At 51.6% G+C, this 17,263-nt stretch overlaps 1 protein-coding gene across 1 annotated transcript in view; it reads left to right on the top strand.

Moving 5' to 3' along the window:
* Positions 1-7,251: 7,251 nt before the first annotated feature.
* DNAJA4 (DnaJ heat shock protein family (Hsp40) member A4) overlaps positions 7,252-17,263 on the top strand; it is an 11,031-nt gene continuing 1,019 nt past the window's right edge. Inside the window, exons 1-4 of the mRNA XM_006142613.3 lie at positions 7,252-7,524; positions 9,232-9,336; positions 10,373-10,600; positions 11,655-11,885. Of these exons, the coding sequence (XP_006142675.3) occupies positions 7,467-7,524; positions 9,232-9,336; positions 10,373-10,600; positions 11,655-11,885 (622 nt within the window). The 5' untranslated portion in view covers positions 7,252-7,466. The remainder of the gene's footprint in view (positions 7,525-9,231; positions 9,337-10,372; positions 10,601-11,654; positions 11,886-17,263) is intronic.

Raw genomic sequence — 17,263 nt, 5'->3', positions numbered from 1 at the left:
CGGTCCGTGGGGGCGCTTGGCCGAGCCCGGAGTCCGAGGGCCCCGCCGGGAGCTCCTGCGCAGCCCAGTCCTCCCCCACGCGCTCCACAGGTGTCCCTGGAGCCCCCTCCGTGGGTGCCCGGCGCCCGGGAGGCGCAGTTCCCCGAGGGCGTGTGGGCAGCCCTGTGGGAGGGACGGCCGCAAACCGGGGCACCGGGGCGCGTGCGATTCGGTGACATGTGCGTTCACGGTCCCTGGCCGTCAAGCCCAGGACTGAGTGGGTCTCATCTGAGCTAGCATCTCGGACTAACTCGCCGGTCCCCCTTGCGGGATTTGCCAGTGCGCCTCCTGCTGCAACTGTCACAACGTATTGTTATTGTTAAACTCGGGCTCTGAAGCCTGACCCATCAACCTAGCCGCAGACTCCAGGTCCCCTGGGGCAGACCACCCACCGTTGATTCTGAGTACCAATTGTAGGCCGCAGGTACTCTGCCTTAGATGAGGGGGTCTTCAAAGAGTTCGTGGGAAGAACATTATGAAAAGAAAGTTATGAAAAAACTGTGCATGGGTTTCGAAATGTGTTGCATCAAAGTAAACTTGTACTTCATTTCATTTTCCACCACATTTTGAACCCCGGGGTAGAGACTTAAACTTTTCCACCTGTTTACAGAAATGGGTCTGTTTTATCCCCCAGGAAGGCTTGTCACCCACCTGAAGAGGTGACCCAAAGGCTCAGACTAGCAAGAAAAACTTACCGGCCAGCACACCCTCCCTTCCCTTCTACCGTCTTCTTCTGAAACGTTTTATGGCCCACATGGGTCTTAGGAGGTGGGGCTGTTAGCAAACGGCCGGCTTTGATTCCAGTGGTCCCCCGTGTAACATTGAGACCTGCGGAAATGACGTCCGAATCGAAATACTTGTCTGTGTTAGCTATTTCAGGCGGGAGAAAGTGACTTAAGGAAAGTTGGCTGGGCGGCGCAGTGACAGAATGTTTATATTTAGCCGCATGTGCTGAATGTGGCTGTCACAAGCCAACATGCTTTCCTGTAAGGCCATTTGTTACCACTCGCATCCTTTCTCACCTATATTTAGGTGGCTTACTGTAGCTTTTAAAGTCACAGGCTTGCTCCACGGCGCTGGTGACTCACAGACACGCTCCCTTCATACATCACACGGCCTGCTTCTCACAGTCTCCTTTAAGGAGCGCGCCCAGGCTCTGAGCTCACACTTTGGCAGACAGCTAAAAGGCAGTGTGGAAAAGCTTCCGACCCTGTTTCAGGTCAGTCCCGTGGCACTCACCCAGAGCAAGTTCGTGGCTGCTGTGCGCACGGTTTGAGAAGGGTGTGCTTTGGGTGTCCTGAAGCTTTCTAAAGGAGTAAAACAAGCTGGACTTGACCAGGCAGGATACACGGGTAGGTCTCACCCTGCGTATACCTGGTTAGACAAGTTGTTTGGTTTATTCTAAATGAATACTTACAGCTGGTCACTGAATTAGGACCACATAAACGAGGCTCTGGGCAGAGTGGTCTGGCAGGCCCCTCTTAACATGGGGGGCTTCTGTCATGTGCCCATGCAGGGAATACCTTCCCCTCCCCAGTTCCATAAAGGGCTTGATCAAATCCCTTAGTTTATTCTCAGCTATCGACTCTTTCAGGGAGGCTGCCTGTGACCCACACTGCTGCTGGCCCAGTACACATCCTATTTTTTTAAAAATTAATTTTATTATTACTAAATTTGCTATAGGACACATGCATTCATAAGAAAGTGGGGGGGGGAGGGAGTGAGAGAGAGAGAAAGCAATCCACTAGGTCCGGGATTCGAACCACGGTTAGCCACTTGGGAGTCCAGTGCCTTAACCACCATGCCATCTGTTGGCCCAATCCTCCTGTCGATACTCCTGTGGCGATTATTTGACGCCTGTATTCTCTGCTGTAATGTAAACAGCGCAGACACATGCCTCCTGCCCGCTTAAAGGCTGTGTGTCTAACTGCAGTGCAGGCGCTGGAGTGTTGGCCGGCCGCATAACCGAATCGTAACGTCTAAGAACTTTCATAAACACAGCATGGGAGAAGAAAGCCCGAGAAAGTCACAGATTGGAAGGGAAATTTCAGTGAAGGGAAATTTCCAGTAGAAATTTGAATCAGAAATCAAAGGGGATGAGGAGATTGGGGACACAATTTATAGAAACTCCTGTAAAGTTCCAGCAGAGAGGGCTCATTTATTCATTCCTTCAGCTACCTCCTCCTCTGGTCCCCTTCTGTGTCAGGTGCACTTGCAGGCTTTTGTTTTGTTTTTTGTTTTTTTATTGGGGGGGGGAGGGGCGTGTCTGTGTGCAGTTGTCATCCACTCTGTCACAGGTGAAACCTTTTTTTTCTCCCTAGGTTTGTCACTGTATTATTCATGTCTCTTCAAAAATAGATTAAGCCAGGCCTTTGCCTTCTTGCAGCAGGACAACTGAGAAGGCCGTTGCGGGCTTGGTCTTTGTTTTCCGCCCTGTTGGCCTGTGTTGCTAGGCACTGGGCAGCCTGCGTTTGTTGTGGGCCTCTGTAAGGAGTCAGACTTATCTGTGGCTGATTTTCTGCAAGACACACTGATGGCAGATGGCGGGTCAGCAGGGTAGACCCCTGCCCCCCAGGGCAATGTTACCCTGTAGAGATGAGTTTGGTCTTCTGGTCAATTTCATTATAACTTTTAGTTCAAATTCCAGACTTAGTTTTTTTGTTTGTTTGTTTTAGAGAGAGATTTTTGCTATAGGACGTATGTGCTTGTTGGAGAGACAGAAAGTGAGCAATCACTTCCCCAGGGGTGGCCACACAACAATCCCTGTTCCTCCATTATCTTCTCGAGATCTTGGGCACGCATGCACATACACCCGGCGTGAATTTTAAGCCACCTGGTCCAGGATTCAAACTGCAGTTGACTCCGTGGGAGTCCAGTGATGTAACCGTTCTATCTGCTGGTCCTGCGCCTGGTGTGAGTTTTAGGCTTCTGGGTCTGGGACTGGAACGGCAGTTGACTTGGTGAGAGTGGTGATGTAACTATTCCGCCGTCTGCTGGTCCCATCGAATATCAGACTTCGAAGTTAAGACAATTATAGCAGGTTGAGTAATAGTGCAGAAAATGTTAGGATGCACAGGAAAGCCCACCAGGTACACGTCGCTGTCAGCACTCTGCTGCTCTCCGAGCGCTGCCCGGGGTGGTCACACGTGGTCACCCTTTGACACAGACTCTCTCTCTCCACGCCCTAATTCTGAGTACCAATTGTAGGCCGCAGGTACTCTGCCTTAGATGAGGGGGTCTTCAAAGAGTTCGTGGGAAGAACATTATGAAAAGAAAGTTATGAAAAAACTGTGCATGGGTTTCGAAATGTGTTGCATCAAAGTAAACTTGTACTTCATTTCATTTTCCACCACATTTTGAACCCCGGGGTAGAGACTTAAACTTTTCCACCTGTTTACAGAAATGGGTCTGTTTTATCCCCCAGGAAGGCTTGTCACCCACCTGAAGAGGTGACCCAAAGGCTCAGACTAGCAAGAAAAACTTACCGGCCAGCACACCCTCCCTTCCCTTCTACCGTCTTCTTCTGAAACGTTTTATGGCCCACATGGGTCTTAGGAGGTGGGGCTGTTAGCAAACGGCCGGCTTTGATTCCAGTGGTCCCCCGTGTAACATTGAGACCTGCGGAAATGACGTCCGAATCGAAATACTTGTCTGTGTTAGCTATTTCAGGCGGGAGAAAGTGACTTAAGGAAAGTTGGCTGGGCGGCGCAGTGACAGAATGTTTATATTTAGCCGCATGTGCTGAATGTGGCTGTCACAAGCCAACATGCTTTCCTGTAAGGCCATTTGTTACCACTCGCATCCTTTCTCACCTATATTTAGGTGGCTTACTGTAGCTTTTAAAGTCACAGGCTTGCTCCACGGCGCTGGTGACTCACAGACACGCTCCCTTCATACATCACACGGCCTGCTTCTCACAGTCTCCTTTAAGGAGCGCGCCCAGGCTCTGAGCTCACACTTTGGCAGACAGCTAAAAGGCAGTGTGGAAAAGCTTCCGACCCTGTTTCAGGTCAGTCCCGTGGCACTCACCCAGAGCAAGTTCGTGGCTGCTGTGCGCACGGTTTGAGAAGGGTGTGCTTTGGGTGTCCTGAAGCTTTCTAAAGGAGTAAAACAAGCTGGACTTGACCAGGCAGGATACACGGGTAGGTCTCACCCTGCGTATACCTGGTTAGACAAGTTGTTTGGTTTATTCTAAATGAATACTTACAGCTGGTCACTGAATTAGGACCACATAAACGAGGCTCTGGGCAGAGTGGTCTGGCAGGCCCCTCTTAACATGGGGGGCTTCTGTCATGTGCCCATGCAGGGAATACCTTCCCCTCCCCAGTTCCATAAAGGGCTTGATCAAATCCCTTAGTTTATTCTCAGCTATCGACTCTTTCAGGGAGGCTGCCTGTGACCCACACTGCTGCTGGCCCAGTACACATCCTATTTTTTTAAAAATTAATTTTATTATTACTAAATTTGCTATAGGACACATGCATTCATAAGAAAGTGGGGGGGGGAGGGAGTGAGAGAGAGAGAAAGCAATCCACTAGGTCCGGGATTCGAACCACGGTTAGCCACTTGGGAGTCCAGTGCCTTAACCACCATGCCATCTGTTGGCCCAATCCTCCTGTCGATACTCCTGTGGCGATTATTTGACGCCTGTATTCTCTGCTGTAATGTAAACAGCGCAGACACATGCCTCCTGCCCGCTTAAAGGCTGTGTGTCTAACTGCAGTGCAGGCGCTGGAGTGTTGGCCGGCCGCATAACCGAATCGTAACGTCTAAGAACTTTCATAAACACAGCATGGGAGAAGAAAGCCCGAGAAAGTCACAGATTGGAAGGGAAATTTCAGTGAAGGGAAATTTCCAGTAGAAATTTGAATCAGAAATCAAAGGGGATGAGGAGATTGGGGACACAATTTATAGAAACTCCTGTAAAGTTCCAGCAGAGAGGGCTCATTTATTCATTCCTTCAGCTACCTCCTCCTCTGGTCCCCTTCTGTGTCAGGTGCACTTGCAGGCTTTTGTTTTGTTTTTTGTTTTTTTATTGGGGGGGGGAGGGGCGTGTCTGTGTGCAGTTGTCATCCACTCTGTCACAGGTGAAACCTTTTTTTTCTCCCTAGGTTTGTCACTGTATTATTCATGTCTCTTCAAAAATAGATTAAGCCAGGCCTTTGCCTTCTTGCAGCAGGACAACTGAGAAGGCCGTTGCGGGCTTGGTCTTTGTTTTCCGCCCTGTTGGCCTGTGTTGCTAGGCACTGGGCAGCCTGCGTTTGTTGTGGGCCTCTGTAAGGAGTCAGACTTATCTGTGGCTGATTTTCTGCAAGACACACTGATGGCAGATGGCGGGTCAGCAGGGTAGACCCCTGCCCCCCAGGGCAATGTTACCCTGTAGAGATGAGTTTGGTCTTCTGGTCAATTTCATTATAACTTTTAGTTCAAATTCCAGACTTAGTTTTTTTGTTTGTTTGTTTTAGAGAGAGATTTTTGCTATAGGACGTATGTGCTTGTTGGAGAGACAGAAAGTGAGCAATCACTTCCCCAGGGGTGGCCACACAACAATCCCTGTTCCTCCATTATCTTCTCGAGATCTTGGGCACGCATGCACATACACCCGGCGTGAATTTTAAGCCACCTGGTCCAGGATTCAAACTGCAGTTGACTCCGTGGGAGTCCAGTGATGTAACCGTTCTATCTGCTGGTCCTGCGCCTGGTGTGAGTTTTAGGCTTCTGGGTCTGGGACTGGAACGGCAGTTGACTTGGTGAGAGTGGTGATGTAACTATTCCGCCGTCTGCTGGTCCCATCGAATATCAGACTTCGAAGTTAAGACAATTATAGCAGGTTGAGTAATAGTGCAGAAAATGTTAGGATGCACAGGAAAGCCCACCAGGTACACGTCGCTGTCAGCACTCTGCTGCTCTCCGAGCGCTGCCCGGGGTGGTCACACGTGGTCACCCTTTGACACAGACTCTCTCTCTCCACGCCCTACTGTGCTAGAAGTGCTTTTCCTAGTCGTACACTGTCTGCAAAGCCACTCCCCCACCATTCAGATTCTGCGGCACATGGGCACAGTCTGGCAGGCCAGCTGGTCAGAGCACCAACCTCTGACTGTCCCACAGACCCCAGAGCTGGCACCCCCGATGTGGGGTGGGCCTACTGCCCGGAGTCAGAGGTTCCGTCCCTTGTGAAGCTGGCCTCTGACTGAATGCCCCCATATGACAGGACATTCCTTTTCCATTCTTTTAAAAATGTTTACCAGAGGGTGCCTGTTCTCTCAGGGAGGCTGGGTGTGGAGGCTGGGGTAATAAAGCACCCCCTCTTAGAAAATGGTAATGCCACATCCCTTCTCCACCATTCCTCCCTCCATTTGGGATGTCAAGCATGCGCGCGCGCACACACGCACACACGCACACACACGCACACACACACGCACACACACACACACACACATGTCTGGCTTTTTTTAAAAAAAAACTTTATTTTGTTATTATTTATTTTTAAATTTGACCAGAGAGAAACAGCGAGAGAGAAAGGGAAAGCAAGAAAGAAAGCCACCAGGTCCAGAACTCTAACCACAGTAGGCCATGTGGGAGTCCAATGCCTTAACCTCCATGCCACTTGCCGGCCTTCCGGCATGTTTTTTAAGCCGCTGAGTCCAAGACTTAAACCGCAGACTTGTAGGATTCAGCCACCTTAACCACCAGGCCACCTGCTGGTCTCTCCAGTGATCCGTTTTTGACAGGATGCTACGTGTGGGGCACTAGAGATAGAGACGTGAAGGCAGCCCCAACAGGATGGAGATATGGCCAAGACCGTTGGCTGGTGGGGCGGGACTTTGGAAGGAATAGTACAGGCTTGCGCCCCCATTCTGATGTGCAGATCGGTGCTCGGAGATGCCAGCACGAACTGCATGCTAGTAAAGGAGTCATGATTCCCAAGAACCGGAGCGCCAGCGGTAGCAGCCGGAGTCCTGGGCTCCTTCTGCTTATAGATTAAGCCCTGGCATGGTCTCGCTGCCTCCTGGTGGAGCTCCACTTCCTCCTGTCTGGCGCAGCCAGAGAAGGGAGGACCTTCCATCCCTGCTGTTTCTCACAGCGTCCCTGTCATGAGCGCTTAATGATGTTTGCCCCACATTTTCCACTTCACCAAGGGAGGAAGCGCAAAGTCAGCTCCCAGGTTGGGGTGTGTGCTGGCAGTGTGAGCGGCTGGTGTGGGAGATCTCTGTCCCTGCCTTACAGTCTCGCGGTAGGTTTGCTTAATAAAACAGTTCAAACCTCTCTCTCTCTCTTAATTTCCCTCTTTTTCTCTTTTAAAGTTTAAACTCATATCCCAGGCATATGAAGTGCTTTCAGATCCCAAGAAAAGGGACATTTATGACCAGGGTGGAGAACAGGCCATCAAAGAAGGAGGCTCGGGCAGCTCCAGCTTCTCGTCACCCATGGACATCTTCGACATGTTCTTTGGTGGTGGAGGACGGATGGCTAGAGAGAGAAGAGGTAAATGCTTTTGCAGAAATGGATGCCCATTTGTACTTTTCAAAACTGTACGCGTTGTTGGCACCAGGAGGCATCATGTTTTAACAAGGTACAATCGTCTTATCCAGTGGACGTGAACTTCAGTCACTCACGTGTCCAGTGTCTGAGCTACCTGGAGTGCTTAGCATGTTGACTAATGGCCCTGTACCCTCCCAGTGCTGCACAGGAAGGTGCCATGGGGTGGTGGACAGAGGGGAGGAGGGTCCAGTTCATGCCTCTGCCTTCTCTTGTTGTTGGAGAACTGCCAGGCACCCGAGTGTCCTGAGGGACACAGATGGGACCTCTTGTGGCTGTCCCCCGCTTCCCGTGGCCTCAGCTTTTGCGTCCCCAGACCCCATCTAGCCAGGGCTCACGAGCTTTCTGATTCTGGCTGTACTCTGCCATATCCGTAGGTCCCCTCCCCCAGCCTGCTAAGGGAGATTCCTAGGGCACAACATCTACCTGTTTGTGTTTTTAATCTTTGGGAAGCAGACTGTCTGCCTTTCTTTGCGGACTGCGTTAAAGTTAGCACCTCCTTCCCGGGAGGTGAATGAGGAACTTAGCCGAGCAGCCCAGGCCAGCCCAGGCCGCGGACTGTGAGTCTGGCATTTACTCTTCCTAATCTTCCCTCTCGCCAGGCTGTGGCTGACACTTCTGTTAGCAGGTGTCTCTGGGGTCCTAGCCCCCGTCCCTCCCGCCTGATCCTGGAGCCAGTTAGATAACTCAGCTTGTTCCATGCTGTATCTGACACAGTCCGAAAAAACCAGCCCTGCGTTGGGGCCGATGTGTGTTTGGTCAATGAGAGGCCCTGGATAAAGGAAGCTGTACAGGTTCCCACGTAATAGTTGACTTCGTGCTTTAAAAAGCATGGGTGTCGATTCTGTGAACACGGTGTGCTGGAAATCACCGAGTGTTTGTTAGGGAAGACTTCTCTTGTCCTCTGGGCATGCTCCTGCTCACATACTTGGTGTGGATGTGATGAAGACCTTGGGTATCCGCTTGCCCAGCTGTCTCGAGATGAAGAGCTCCATGCCCTTAAGTCAGTCATCCCTCAAAGCTGACAGCAGTGAAGGACACCTCGTCTCGGGGGCACCCTGTTGCTGTCACCTAGCAGGCCAGCCCAGTGCTGAGCAAGCAGCCCCCACCTGGAGGACAAAGCGCCCACTGTCCTGGGAGTAGAAAGAGACTCCAGCAGAGGAGAGAATGCCCACTTGGCCACACATTGCAGAAGGGCCTCGAAGGTGGAGTGCTTGATGCCCGAGCAGGCGCTTCTGTGAGAGGTGCAGAGGTGGCCGCCGTGCTGTCTGTGAGGAAGGGGGTCCTGTCACAGGAGGACTTAGCCCCCCACTTTCCACTGGTTAACATGGTCTCGTCTCTCAGCGAGTGATCTCGTCCTCGGATTTGTTCTCAGAGACCGAGCGTGGGAAGTCTTCTGGCTGACTTCTCTGCACGATGAATACTTAGCCCGTAGTTGGGCAGGGCATTTGTCCTCACTCTTGGCAGAGGGCCAGAAAAACAGGCTGTAATGGAAGCGTTGCTTCCCACAGGGAAGGGGATGACGGACCCAGGCTTGACTTTGAGGCTCTGGAGACTTCTTGGACTAAGAGTCGTGTGAGTGGGGTTTAATACGATCGTGTATTTAACGTAGTATTGTTAATTGGATGTTTTTTCTCCTTCTCCTTTGGCAAGGCAAGAATGTGGTACACCAGTTGTCTGTAACTCTTGAAGATTTATATAACGGAGTCACAAAGAAATTGGCTCTCCAGAAAAATGTAATTTGTGAAAAATGTGAAGGTAAACATTTTTGAGTGAATCTTCCAGTTCTGATCCTTAGATTCAGAAACAAGTCTGCTTGTTTTTTAGTTCAGGGAGAAATACTTTATCTTTTCAAATGTAAGGGCCAAGCAAAGGTCACATATAGGGGGCCCAAGGGCCAAATCTATTTGCCCAAAGGATTGTACACTTAACATCCTGACGTTATTGTCAAAATTTTTGCTATAGGGCATGTGTGCTCGCCAGAAAGCCAGAGAGAGACAGAGAGACAGAAAGTGAAAAATCACCCCCCAGGGGTGATGGCCACGCCACAATCCCTTCTCCTTCGTTCTCTTAGGATCTTGGGCATGCACGCACATGCACCTGGCGTGAATTTTAAGCCACTGGGTCCGGAACATGAACCGCGGTCGACTACATGGGAGTCCAGCAACATAGCTATTACGCTAACTGCTGGTCCCACTGTCAAAATGTTTAAATGAAGACGATTTCACCTACAAGTTGGCAAACTTTTTCTCCAATGGGCTGTACGGCAGATATTTTAGGTTTCATTTGCCACGCAGTCTGTGGTGGCCACCCAGTTCTGCTGTCATTGAGGCGTAAACCAGTGGCCGTGTGCCTGTTCAGCAAAGCTTCGTTCACAGGCAGGCTGGCCATAGTTCTTTCACCTCTGACTTAAATGTCATTTACAAACACTTTCAAAGATCTGAGTTGTCAAGAAAAAGTCTGGTCTGGTGACCACATCGTCCCACAGAGAATCTGCTGAGCTGAATCTTCTCCAGCTCTCAGTACCCCCCGCTGCCTCATTTACTCTCGCACACGGGTGTTTTCCACGGGGCTGGGGGAGAAAAGACACCTTCGATGAAGCTAAAGTCATAAATACGGATGTGTGCAGCCTAAGGCTTACAGATGTTAGCGTCTGGATATTACCTCCATGGCTGGACTTATCCAGATCCTTCCACATTGCTTTCTGTGGTCATCAGTAGCCAGAATCCAACCCTGATGTTCCACGACTCCCTGCCCAGGCACCCAGCTCATCCCTGCCTCCTGCCCCCTGCAGGTGTTGGCGGGAAGAAGGGGTCGGTGGAGAAGTGCCCTCTGTGCAAGGGTAGGGGGATGCAGGTCCACATCCAGCACATCGGGCCGGGCATGGTGCAGCAGATCCAGACCGTATGCATCGAGTGCAAGGGTCAGGGCGAGCGCATCAACCCCAAGGATCGCTGCGAGACGTGCAGCGGCGCCAAGGTGATCCGCGAGAAGAAGATCATCGAGGTACACGTTGAGAAAGGTGAGGCTGCGCGGGACTAGCACCCCATGCTGGCTGGAAGGGACCCCTCAGGTGCTGATTGTGGGGCACACAGGTTAGGCCCCAGCAGAGCAAGGTATGTCGCAACCTGGAGTTCACAGACACTCGGGCGCGCCTTGGACGCCTGCTATCTTCAGGTCATCTCTTGACCTTCCCTGACCTTGTTTCCAATCTGTCTCACCTGCCAATGTTTGCTCGCCATCTCCTTCCTGGAGAGCACAACCTCTTCGTAAGGTTTCCTAATGCTCCAAAAGGCTCACTCGACCCTGCTGTGGGCTAGTTGCCCCTGCAGCCATTCTTGGGTCAGCCCTCTGGAGTCCCTCTGGGAGTGGTTCCTTCCTGCACCTTGGCGAAGAGCTCGTGTGAGGCTTCGGAACGGCACACCCCTTTGCTATGTCAGAGGGCCCCAAGTACGGCGCCACCTCCTGCCTTTCCTTTTGCCTGGTGCCATCAGTCTAAGGCCCTTTCACTCCCCACTGTTCTCCAAGTATCTCCTGGGTATCCCGTGGCTTCCTCATCCACCGAACGTACCTGAGACCCGAGATAAGACCATGAGTGAGACAATCAGCACCCATACCTGCACAGGTGTTGTTTGGACTTCTCATTCAAACACACCTGGAGCCTGGGCCCAGGTGTGCACACTGACTTCTTAAAAGGGACAGGGTGTCTGGTCCTGTCCTGTCCCCATTGGTCCCCAGTCAGGCACCAAAGGTGTCAGGAAATGGATGGTGACCTGGTGCTTGTGGTGGGGTCAGTGTGGCATCCCAGGATTTTGGGGGGACGGGGACAGGCAGCGTGACCCTGGGGTACAGAGCCCTACCCTCTCTGCACTACTCGCTCGGCCCAGGATTCCTATTACACCAGAAAGGGCCTCTTTTCTGGTGACAATCCCAGGCCACCCCCATGGCCCACGCCCGCGGGAGGTTGGCAGGTTTGATGAATAACCCCCTAAGGACTCTGCATTCCTCCTTCAGAGCTTTGGGAAAGTCTGGTTTTTATGAGACACGGCTAATCAGACAGGGATGATGTTCCATAGGTATGAAAGATGGGCAAAAGATACTATTTCATGGAGAAGGAGATCAGGAGCCTGAACTGGAGCCTGGTGATGTCATAATTGTGCTTGATCAGAAGGATCATAGTGTCTTTCAGAGGCGAGGCCACGACTTGATCATGAAAATGAAAATTCAGCTCTCTGAAGCTCTCTGTGGCTTCAAGAAGACGATAAAAACACTGGATGATCGAATCCTTGTTATCACATCCAAGTCAGGTAAGACCGCAGAGGAGTCCCGCTGTCGGCGTTCTGGGCTGGCCAGAAGCATCCTGGTGGGGGCCCACTTCCCGTGTAAGGCTGACTGCTGTTGTGCAGGAGTTCGCGGATCCCTTTCTCTATTTCAAAGTCACTGCTAATGACTCTGGAAAAAATTTATGTATTTCTTCTATATTATTCCTTTTTTAAAAAAAATAACTTTATTTATTTAAGTTTGACCAGAGAGGATCAGAGAGAGAGGGAAAATGAGAAGGCAAGCCGCTAGGTCCAGAATTCAGACCATGGTCGCCTATATGGGAGTCTGGCGTCCTTTAACCACCACGCCACCTGCAAGCCCCTCTTCTTTATTATTCCTAAGGAAAAAGTTCAGAGTTGGAAGGGAAGGGCCTCAACTAGGAATCTTGGGGGCCTGAATCTAGCTGGAATCTGGCTGTGAACTTACAAACAACTGATATCAACTTGTATGTAACAAAGCACAGCAGACGGTTTTGCTGTCGAGCGGTGGTCTGAGCTGATTCTGCCACGTTCCTCTGGCCTCCGAGTCGTCAGTTACACGTTTGAAAATACAACTTGCCTGGAGACAACATATTGTCAGGAACTTGTGTCTACTCATACCCCTGAGCCAGAGGTTCCTGGGGCCTGAATTCAGCCTCCTACACCCATGTGCCCTCAGCCCCGGGAGGGCTGGTGTTTGCCCCAAAGGGGCCGGGGAGAAGAGAGAGGGGCCAGGCCGGGGGCTGTGACTTGAAGCTGCTTCTGAATGGCACAGGCTGGTTAAGCAGATCGGAGCACTTCCGGATGGGATAGTGGTGGCTGAGCCACCTAGTACCCAAGGCCCATCCTGGAGAGCACAACCTCTTCGTAAGGTTTCCTAATGCTCCAAAAGGCTCACTCGACCCTGCTGTGGGCTAGTTGCCCCTGCAGCCATTCTTGGGTCAGCCCTCTGGAGTCCCTCTGGGAGTGATTCCTTCCTGCACCTTGGCGAAGAGCTCGTGTGAGGCTTCGGAACGGCACACCCCTTTGCTATGTCAGAGGGCCCCAAGTACGGCGCCTCCTCCTGCCTTTCCTTTTGCCTGGTGCCATCAGTCTAAGGCCCTTTCACTCCCCACTGTTCTCCAAGTATCTCCTGGGTATCCCGTGGCTTCCTCATCCACCGAACGTACCTGAGACCCGAGATAAGACCATGAGTGAGACAATCAGCACCCATACCTGCACAGGTGTTGTTTGGACTTCTCATTCAAACACACCTGGAGCCTGGGCCCAGGTGTGCACACTGACTTCTTAAAAGGGACAGGGTGTCTGGTCCTGTCCTGTCCCCATTGGTCCCCAGTCAGGCACCAAAGGTGTCAGGAAATGGATGGTGACCTGGTGCTTGTGGTGGGGTCAGTGTGGCATCCCAGGATTTTGGGGGGACGGGGACAGGCAGCGTGACCCTGGGGTACAGAGCCCTACCCTCTCTGCACTACTCGCTCGGCCCAGGATTCCTATTACACCAGAAAGGGCCTCTTTTCTGGTGACAATCCCAGGCCACCCCCATGGCCCACGCCCGCGGGAGGTTGGCAGGTTTGATGAATAACCCCCTAAGGACTCTGCATTCCTCCTTCAGAGCTTTGGGAAAGTCTGGTTTTTATGAGACACGGCTAATCAGACAGGGATGATGTTCCATAGGTATGAAAGATGGGCAAAAGATACTATTTCATGGAGAAGGAGATCAGGAGCCTGAACTGGAGCCTGGTGATGTCATAATTGTGCTTGATCAGAAGGATCATAGTGTCTTTCAGAGGCGAGGCCACGACTTGATCATGAAAATGAAAATTCAGCTCTCTGAAGCTCTCTGTGGCTTCAAGAAGACGATAAAAACACTGGATGATCGAATCCTTGTTATCACATCCAAGTCAGGTAAGACCGCAGAGGAGTCCCGCTGTCGGCGTTCTGGGCTGGCCAGAAGCATCCTGGTGGGGGCCCACTTCCCGTGTAAGGCTGACTGCTGTTGTGCAGGAGTTCGCGGATCCCTTTCTCTATTTCAAAGTCACTGCTAATGACTCTGGAAAAAATTTATGTATTTCTTCTATATTATTCCTTTTTTAAAAAAAATAACTTTATTTATTTAAGTTTGACCAGAGAGGATCAGAGAGAGAGGGAAAATGAGAAGGCAAGCCGCTAGGTCCAGAATTCAGACCATGGTCGCCTATATGGGAGTCTGGCGTCCTTTAACCACCACGCCACCTGCAAGCCCCTCTTCTTTATTATTCCTAAGGAAAAAGTTCAGAGTTGGAAGGGAAGGGCCTCAACTAGGAATCTTGGGGGCCTGAATCTAGCTGGAATCTGGCTGTGAACTTACAAACAACTGATATCAACTTGTATGTAACAAAGCACAGCAGACGGTTTTGCTGTCGAGCGGTGGTCTGAGCTGATTCTGCCACGTTCCTCTGGCCTCCGAGTCGTCAGTTACACGTTTGAAAATACAACTTGCCTGGAGACAACATATTGTCAGGAACTTGTGTCTACTCATACCCCTGAGCCAGAGGTTCCTGGGGCCTGAATTCAGCCTCCTACACCCATGTGCCCTCAGCCCCGGGAGGGCTGGTGTTTGCCCCAAAGGGGCCGGGGAGAAGAGAGAGGGGCCAGGCCGGGGGCTGTGACTTGAAGCTGCTTCTGAATGGCACAGGCTGGTTAAGCAGATCGGAGCACTTCCGGATGGGATAGTGGTGGCTGAGCCACCTAGTACCCAAGGCCCAGCCTTGGCTACGAGGATCACTGCCCTGGTCTCCTTGTGGGCCATAGCGAAAGGGGCGGGCTTAGGGCTGGGTGGGAGGTCACCAGCTGATAAGCCTACAGGGCCAGTGGTGGCTGGGATAAGGCTGAAGTTCAGTGGCATGAGCCAGCCCTGCCCCTCCCTGGCCGAAGGCCCGCCTTTTGCACACTTCTCTTCTCTCCTTTGCTTGTTCTCCTCTTCCTGGTCTTGTTGTTTCTCTGTCATTTTGCAGTTTTCTGGGGTTTTTTTAGTTGCCATGGGGCACACATGTGCACATTCGAGAGGCAGAAGAAGCTCCCTCCAGTCGGCCATGATCACACCACTCTCTTCCATTTCTCCCTCCCATCAGGATTTTGTGCAAACACATACACGTACCTGGAATGTTTAAGCCACTGGCCAGATTTGAACTGGGGGTTGGGCCTCTGGAACCCAGCTCCTTACGCACAGTATTTAACTGCTGCTATGGGGCTTTCTAATCTGATTCTTGTTACTTCTTTCTCGGAGATAATATGAAATGAAATTTACGTGCATGTATCTGAGCCCTGATCAGAGGGTAGGATTTTTTTTTTCTAAGGCTTTTAACTTGGAAACAATTTAAAACTTAGAAAAAATTCTAAGACTAAAAGTAATACGAAGCTGGCCTGGCTCCATGGCCTGGTGGTTAAGGCAGCGGGATCCTACATAACTGACAATGGTTTAAGTCCCAGAGCAGGCAGCTGGAGAAACATGCCAGGCACGTGTGTGTGTGTGCCCAAAATCCTGAAATGAAGGAGAGATGGAACAGAAGGGATTGCAGGCGTGGCCCCAGGGCAGTGCTTTCTCCTATCTCTCCATCTCTCTCTCATGAGAGCACATGCCCTCTAGTAAGAAAGAAAAAAAAAGAACAAAAATACAAGGCCCACCCACGTATTAATTGCCTATTGTTTACACTTTTAGCCCGTTTGATTTTGCATTTGCTCTGTGTGTGTGTGTGTGTGTGCGCGCGCGCGCGCGCAAGTGCACACCTAATCAAGGGTTGGGAAAAAGCACTACAGCATTAATGAAAAATCTGCAGGAAATGTAAAAACAGAACACTTCCCTTTAGGTTCCACAGGGCTCTCAAGGTGCCCGTTTCTTCCCCTCACTGGAGGAGGAAGATCTGGGGATCAGCTGACATAAGGCCCGGGTCTGTTGGTTGTGAGCAGGTACAGTCCCAGCTGCCCGGCTCTGTTGCAGGCCAGCTTCTGGCCCTTCGGAGGGCCGGGGCTAGGCGGCCCACAGGCGATGTCTTTGGAAGGCTGGTCCTTGGCTGGCTGGACGGCTGGAGGTGTTGGGTCAGGGCGGCAGAACCCCCGCCAGGGAGCCGGGCCGAGGACAAGTGAGGCCAACAGGAAGGAGCCCAGGAGGTGGCACCCCCTGGTTAGTTCTACGGAGGGGCAAGGTGTCCAGGAAACCCGAGGAGACTGCTTTTGTGTTTGTGTTTGTTTTCGGTTTCTGTGGAAGCTGTGACCCTTCCAGGGTTCTCATTCATCCTGTCTCTCTCTTCATTACTCCGCTTCTCTTCTTGTCTTGGCCTATTTCCTGCTTTCACTTCTACCTCTCGCCCTTCCTCCTCTCCCTGTTGTTGAGGTGCCTTGTCCTCCAGGCCCCCAGACTGTCATGAGCACCTCTGAGAATCGAGGTTAATGGGGAAGATGACTTGGAATCACAGGGTGATGCTCCTCCTGCCTGTGGGCAGGGAAAGCCTGGCGTGCGTCTTCCCTCTGCCCCCTGTGGTTATCCAAGCTGGCTTCAAGGTTTCCCAGTTCCAGTGCAGACTGGGGAGTGGGCCTGGAGAGCAGGAAGTGCCAGCTGTCAGAGGTAGGGACAGAAAAGCTCTTTCAAACCAACCACCCCCACCAGCTAGGGACGCAAGACTCAGCTGCCTGGGGCCAGCGGCCTGCCTGGGCTGGCCTGCCCGGTCTTGCCCAAGCTGCATCCCTGCTCGCACTGACAGACCCCCAGGAGAGTCCTGACATGCTTTCTTTGTAACAACTCCAACAGTGTGCTGTAAATGATCTCTCCTCTTCTGAGTAGCCCCTCCTGTGGATTGCCAGTCCTCCAGAGGTGGGGAGGGGCTGCTGAGTAAGTTAGCGCTTGGCTCCCCTTCACTGCCCCTTCGCCCTTTCAGTTTTCAGAACATTTCTCTTATTCTTCCTTATTGCCCCCACCCCCGCTTTGGTCCGTTTTCATCGCCGAGTGTAGCAGCTCACTTTGTCCTCATCCTTTTCTGTGCTCGGAGGGAACAGCATGCCGGCTAGCACGGACAGGTGGCCACCAGCTGGTTCTCGTGCCAGCTGGGGTCCAGTCGGATTGCTCAAGGCCCCTTCCTGCTCCAAGCCCTGCCTGAATCTGAGGAGGGGCTCCAGTCCTACCCAAGTAGGGATACACATAGCCACCTGAGGAGCAGGTGGACACGCGGTCGCTATTTTACGTGGATTTGGCTGTTGACTTCTGGTTCGCTCTTTCCTTTTTTAAAGAATTATTTAATTTAACTTTATTTATTATTGTTATTTTCCAGTTTGATCAGACAGACAGAGAGGGAGAGAGAGAGAGAGAGAGAGAGAGAGAGAGAGGGAAAGCAAGCCACGAAGCTCAGGATGTG

The sequence above is a fragment of the Tupaia chinensis genome, unplaced genomic scaffold (assembly GCF_000334495.1).
Source record: "Tupaia chinensis unplaced genomic scaffold, TupChi_1.0 Scaffold000078_1, whole genome shotgun sequence".
In the NCBI taxonomy this organism is placed as follows: Eukaryota; Metazoa; Chordata; class Mammalia; order Scandentia; family Tupaiidae; genus Tupaia; species Tupaia belangeri.
This window is presented reverse-complemented; position numbering and strand designations above follow the sequence as displayed.